This window comes from Pipistrellus kuhlii, unplaced genomic scaffold (assembly GCF_014108245.1).
Source record: "Pipistrellus kuhlii isolate mPipKuh1 unplaced genomic scaffold, mPipKuh1.p scaffold_m20_p_15, whole genome shotgun sequence".
NCBI lineage: Eukaryota > Metazoa > Chordata > Mammalia > Chiroptera > Vespertilionidae > Pipistrellus > Pipistrellus kuhlii.
In genome coordinates, this window is record NW_023425460.1 from 16399568 (window position 1) to 16406516 (window position 6949).

A 6949-nucleotide genomic window follows, 5' to 3' on the forward strand; every position below is an offset into this window, starting at 1 on the left:
AATGTGGCAATTGTGGGTAATTACTGAAGACACTTAACTCTTGCATATGGCCTTGCTATTCACTTTCATGCTCATTTAAAACATGATTAGGCCCACAAAACTTCACATAGACATAAATATTATTGTGTTTATTGTTTATAAATTAAGAATATCTATAATAAAGATCACCATAATCTTAACTCTTTTTCTTAAACCTATTGCTGATACAATGCTTCCTCATACTCACAGCAATCCTTATTATTGTTCCCATTTTGTTGCTGAACAAACTGAGGCTCTGAGTATCGATGATTACTCAATCACCATATAAATAGTAAGTTGCAGAATCAAGATGTGACTCTTGCTGGAAGTAAATGAAGGAGGCAATGTATATAAGCATGCAACTCATTATCCTAATTATTAAAACTAAAAATAAAATATTAATGGTCATTAATAATGTTATTAAAATGTAACTGTTCTTGTCATAGACCTCTGGCTAGCATTAGCTGAACTTTATAGAATAAAAATGGTTCTGCCACCTACACATCTGGTGACCTTTGGCAAAGCTAATTAACCAGTCATAGTTCAAAATGTTTAAGAAATTGTTCACGTTAGTACACACTCCTACAACATAATCTGATGTCCTCAGGCTCTGGTTTCAAGGGTAGGTTTCCGTGGAAAAATAAACCAACCCTAAAGCTTTAAAAAAGGCCTACTTGCTAGCCTGGCAACCTTTGACAAACCCTACAAACTCTGCAAGCTTTTGTTTGTCTACATCTGTAAAATGGGCATACAAAACCCCGCCTTCTCCAGCCTCACACAATCATTACAAAGGTCAGCAAGAAAACAGCCGTCCAAAGAGCCCTCTGCCAATCACAGCAAAGCACACAGGGATGCTATTTGTAATCTCTGCACAATGACAATTCTCCTGCTTTTAGAACTGACGTGTTTGCACCTCAAGAAATCATACAAAGACAGACTGCTTCTCTTAAGCCCAAAAAAAGCGTACTGAGTCCTGGCTGTCCTTTGGAAATGGATGCTGATGTCAGCTCAATCAGGAAATTATTAACCTCCATTTGGTTACTTAAAATAAACTGTGCTGGCTGATTAAATGTGCTGAACATTTTCTCCAAGTAGCAGTGCACATCACCAAGAAACCTTTTCTCTTGCGGTTGTACGTTGTAAATGGCAGAGGCATCGTTCAGAACTATTTAAAATCAATAATAAAAATCATTTCACTGTATATAAACAAGTTAATGGAGTAAGTGAAAACAAAGCAAATTCCTTAATGAGAGGGCCCTGTTGCCCCCCCTAGGTGCCAGCAGTAAGTGCCGGGTTCTGTAGGAGACTGCTGCTGCCGTTCTGCTAATGAATGACTTACGTAGGCCAGGGGGGAAAATGACATCACCCGGGTGGAAAGCCGATCTGCATTGGGAAACTTTCTACCTGCTTTACATTTGTCATAATTATTTTGCACAATGCAGCCTGCATTTGCATAATTTTGAGGCGTGTCATTATCTCAATTGAAAATTGTTTTAATATGGCTGAATAATTCACAATGACATCAGCCAAAGTCCTAATGAAATATACAAGTATAATCATACAGCTAATTACCAGCCATGTTAGCATTAAAAAACAAATCATGCATAATATTAGACGATGTATATGCAGCTGAGGATTATAAATAGAGCCATCTCCCTCCCCCCAAATCCCCTGGAGTTTACTTTTAAATGGCAAGATTAATTTTCTCAGGTATGGCTTCTATAGCAGTAACAAAATACACAGATCATTACAATGGTTCACTTTCATTTTCCCATAATGAACCTTTTTTTTTTAAACCATGTATTTAAAAATACATCTATTCAGTATCAGCAGATCTAACAGATGCAACCTTCCGCTAAAAATATTGGCTTTTATTCCTAAATCAGGATTCACTATTTAATTACACCAACAGGAATTAAAACCGGACCAAGTGGGGGTCTTTAAAATTTTTTTTCCAATTTAAATTAAAAAAATAAAATAAAAAAGTGACCACAAAATATCCCATAAAACACTGAATAATTTCCTTCTGGGTTTAGTCAGAAGTCTATTAGGCACCAGCTCTTTTTCTGGATATTTAATCCTTCCTTTTCCAGATCACAGGCCATGTTGAAGTAATAAATTTGAAAAGCAAATAAGAAATCAGGAGGGGGGGGGGGTGCGCGCGGGCGGGAGAGGAGGAAGACAGCTGCGCAGGAAAGTTGGGTCGGGGGAGGGGGTCGAGCTAGACCTCGGGAGGGGGAAAGAGCTCAACCTGTTGGTAGGTTGCAGCAGGGTTTTTCGCAGCATTTGCAAACAACACCTTTATAAAACTGCAAGCAGGCATGGGGAAACGTGAACATTTAAAACCCTAAGCTGGCCCCGGAGGGCGGGGCTGGGGGGGTGAGGGTGAGGAGGGGAGAAGGGGCGGTGCTCTGAGCGGAGGGCGGGGCTTATTTCCCGAAGAGGCAGGCCTCCGAGGGCGAACGTTTTTGGACGAACTCCGGTAATTACCCGGCAAAGACCACTGATGGGTAACTCGATCCCGGGGAGAGGGAGTGGACGGGCGATGCCAAAAAAGTGCAATCCACGCCACCAGACCCAGGAAATTCTGCAAGGACTGGGGGGCAGCAGCTCCCAAGCTCCGGGCGGAGTTAAACGGGGGGAGCCATTCATTTAACAAAAAAAAAAAAAAAAAAAAAGATCCTCACACCTACCTACCTCGAAAGCTCGAGAGCCTGGCACCGAGCTAGCTGCCCTCAAAAGTCTCCGTGTGCGCACCCTGCTCTCGCTCGCTCTCGCTTTGGGCAACACAAAGCCTGTGCCAGGCGGCGCTGCGCCCTCGCTCCCCGCTGCACCGTGGGTACGGGCTCCCCAAAATAGTTCCCCTCCCGGGTTAGGGACCGGGGCTCGGAGGTCGGTCAGCTGACACGGGGAGGGAGCTCGCAGAGCTGCGGCCACACGAGAGAGAATGACATGACAGAGCCCAAGGGAGGCGCCCGCCCGCCCCGCGCCCGGTGACAGCGGGCGCACCTCGGCGTCCCCTCCCGGGAGCGCGGCGAGCGCCCCCGCGGCCGCCCGGGAACGTGCCGGGGAGGCTCGGCCCTCCGCACCCGCCCCACCCGCCCCACCCGCCCCGGGAGCGCCGTCTGGGCGCCCGGGACGCCGCCGCCGCCGGACCCGCAGGGCCAGGGGGGCGAGCACACACCCCTCTGCCCTCCCCTCCCCTCCCCTCCCCTCCCCAGTCCCCGTCCCACACAGCCCCGCAGATAGATCGCGCTGGAAGACGTCCACTTGGCGTGGAGTCATTGGAAACTAGAACATCAAATGGCTTGTCCGAGGGGGAGGGGGGAGGAGGGAGGGGAGGGGGTAGGGCGAGGGGAAGGGGGGGGGGTAGGGGCGAGAGATAGTTGTTAATGCTTAACGTGTTTGTGCCGGTTACACGGCCGCTTTGAAATCCGCCCGGGCAGATCTGCAAGTTATTTTGAATGTATTATTCCAGTACCTGTCATTTATCACTTTATTCAACACGTCTTTGCCAACTCAATCGCTTTTGATCTCACGCTTGCCTCCATTTCGTAATTTCCGCCCTCTTAAACATATCAAATACTTAACTTAAAAAAAAAAGGAGGAGGAAAAAAAAAAAAAAAAAGACGTGCACAATATCGAAACCCACCGAAAAAGAAATCATCTACCCAGCCCCCGAGCGAGCCAGACGCGAAGGTACATTTTCAAAAGGCAAAAAATATTTATCTATATATATTAAAAAATAAAATAAAAGCTTGTGATGGGAGGGGGGCAATAGCAGGAAAGCGAACACACACACACACACACACACACAACACACATCCTTGAACAAACAAAAAAAAAAAAACCTTCCCCGAACAAGTTATCTGATCTCGACTAAAATCAGCAGTTGGATCCTCTTTGTAGAGCTGACAGCCAAACTCTGACAATGGCAAAAATGCTCGAGCCCCAGCTAGTGGCGCTACCCCTTTAAAAAAGGAGCCGAGCCTGCTCCTCGCCTGCAGAAGTGAATACAGTATTTTCCGAGCTTGCCCTGTAATAAGCATTACGGGAGAGAGGGAAATCATAAAGGGAAAGGGAGAGGGAGATAGAGAAGTTTTACCACCTCGCCGTGGTCGCTATTCCTGCCCTGGGGAGTGTCTTCTGGGAGGAAATAAAGTTTGGAGCTGGATAAAAGTTGCCGGCTGGTCCTCTCTTCCCACAACAGCTGGAGCTCCGCTATGCAAATCGGATCCTTTGGCGTACATCTTACAAAGAAAAAGTCGCCAAGGGACAGGATTCTTGGTTTGCCTTCAAGGTGGAACTGAAAAGCCTTGTAGAAAACGTAAGGTCCGTGCAAGCCACACGGTGAGCCGACCCACTGCAGGGGGGAGAAGAAGAAGGAAAAAAAAAAAAAAAAAAAAGCACCAAATAAATAATGTAGCCATCAAGAGCACACACACATCTATTTCCAGACACATTTACACACACAGACATCCACACTCTGAATACAGAAGGGCCATCCGATAGAAAGCTGGGTGTAAAAATAAGAAAATAATAGAGCCCACCAATTTTCTGCTTCCCTTAAAAAATAAAAAAATAAATTAAAAAAAAAAAACCCTCCGGAGGGGTCCCCCCCACCCCAACCTCTCTCCCTACCTCTCCATCCGAGGCGGTAAAATTACATGATGTATGTATGATCAGTGCAGGGATTTTTTTTTTAAACAATAAAAATGATTTGGGGGGGGGGGGGATGCAGAGGGTAAAAGTTTGGTGAAAAGTTTGTGGGGGGTGTGGGTGGGTGTGGAGGTGTGGGTGAGCCGGGGGGTGCCGGGGGGTGCCGGGGGGTGCCGGGAGCGGAGGAGCGGAGGAGAGCGAAAATACCTGGAGTGAGTTGGGCTCCATCTCGACGTTCTGAATTGATTGAACTCAACATTCTCTCCAAACTTGTTGGCTTGAATGGATTGCATCAGGTCCTGGCAGGGGAAAGCATTCTCCGTCTTCAGCCGGCGTAATGTCTCAATATAAAACCGAGCTCTCGCCTCCCCTGCGGCACCAAAATGATTGAAAATGTGTCCTAATATTTCTCTGACGACTCAATTTTGGGCTCCTGTCAAAACCGAGCAGGATCCCCTCCGAAGGCAGGCGGATCAAATTCATAACCGGGAGAGAGGCTCCGTCCGACCTCGGCGGGGAGCGGATGGATCGAGGCAAAAAAGCGTATAGGAAGGTCTGTAAAAATAAAACCCACCCCGAAACTGCGGGAAGATGAGATCTCCCTCTCCCCAGTCTCCCTCGCCGGTGGGTGTCGGCCGATGGGATTTTTTGGGGGAGACGAGAGCGGACGAGCTCCGCTGTGCAGCTGACAGGACCTGCTTGTATATGTCTAATATAAAGAACATTTCCTGCAGAGATTCCGGGGCGCTGCTCCTCTTTCTAATGCTCCTTAGCAGATTTGCTGTTATTAGACATGTAGATTTGTTTGATAGTTAAATGACGCTTCCTCACTGCCATGTTTTCGAGAACTAATCTGTTAAATCATCTTCGGATGCCTGTTTACAGGGGAGGGGGAAAGTGGGTTATCGATTATATAAACATATAAATATTAATGCATTTGTTCGCTTCGCAAAAAAAAAAAAAAAAACCCAAAAAACTCAGCATAAAATAAATAAATAAAAAGACCAGCAAGACAAGTGAGCAATGCACACACATCCCAGGGATTTTTTTTCTTTTTTTCTTTTTTTCTTTTTTTCTTTTTCTTTTTTTTTCAAACAATATTGAACGGACAGAGACTGCATTTAAGGGACTGGAACAATAAACGATGCATGATAAATCAATAAACGCGAGCGGCGAGTCTGCTCGGAATATGAATTCGGGCTCCCGGTTTCTGCATGTGCATTCTTTAATTTTGAAGTATATACACCAGTACGTGTTTACCATGCTGATGGACGCCAAGGGCGCTCTCAAATGATAATGTGTTTATATAACCCAGCGCTACAGGAATAATATACCGACTCCTACCCCACCCCCACGCCCTCCCCCAGCCCAAAGCGGGGAGGGGAGCTGCCTCAAATAATAGTTTGAAACTGAAAAAAAAAAAAAAATCCATTTGCAAACTAGTTAAATACCACCAGAAATTAAGCTGTTGAAAACCGAGGGGGGGGGGGGCATGAACCGTCAGACAATAAAGGCTTTACATGTGTATATTTATTGTTCTGGAGCCCTGGAGAATTGCGAGGTTTTGCATGCACGGCTATTATGCAAACACAGAGAAACTTAAGAGCGACAGAACAAGGAACAGGCAGAGAGACTGCAAAGCCCTCGCTCTTGCTCCGACCCAGCTGCCTGTCCTCCGCCAAGCTAGATTGCATTTTCGCAGTGTTGATGTAAAATGGTGTACTCGCTTCCCCCACCCCCTCCCCCGCTCTCCTCCCACTCCTCCTCCCAGCACACCCCCCCCCCCCCTACGATCTTATTATATTGGCACCGATCTTTCCAAAGTGGGTCTGGCAATGCTAAAAAAGTAAACATGTACTGTATGGGGAATAAGGTCTGTATAGTATGACTGTTGAAACTTGATCTGTGATAAAATTACAGGATGTTGAAATTACTAGTAAGCTATTTTTAACGCTTTCGCAACGTTTCACCTCTAGTCAGAGCATCTAGTTGAAACAGGATTACTTTAATGAAAATTATATTCACATGGCTGAAGTTAATGCACCCGGGCAGAGAGCACAGATACTCAGTGGACTGGAGGTGGAAAGACCCTCTGTGTGTATTTTTTATGCCTTTTCCTAATGCCCGGGTCCGCTGCAGTAAGAATGAGGGCACTTAAGCATTATCTAAACCACATTTTTTGATTCAGAACATGGGGAAGTAATAAAAGGCTAAAGATCTATCTCGCTCCTATACACAAAGAGATAAACGAGAGAAAATGGCAGATCCTCCA

At 45.9% G+C, this 6949-nt stretch overlaps 1 protein-coding gene across 2 annotated transcripts in view; it reads right to left on the minus strand.

Moving 5' to 3' along the window:
* Positions 1 to 5125, minus strand: part of ARID5B (AT-rich interaction domain 5B) — a 180946-nt gene extending 175821 nt beyond the window's left edge. Inside the window, exons 1-2 of one of the 2 annotated variants that reach the window (XM_036438382.2) lie at positions 4885 to 5125; positions 4127 to 4381 (exon numbers count right to left, since the gene is read on the minus strand). In XM_036438382.2, the coding sequence (XP_036294275.1) occupies positions 4127 to 4381; positions 4885 to 4905 (276 nt within the window). In that variant the 5' untranslated portion in view covers positions 4906 to 5125. The remainder of the gene's footprint in view (positions 1 to 4126; positions 4382 to 4884) is intronic. The other variant, XM_036438381.2, reaches the window with a different exon arrangement.
* Between the last annotated feature and the right edge of the window lie 1824 nt (positions 5126 to 6949).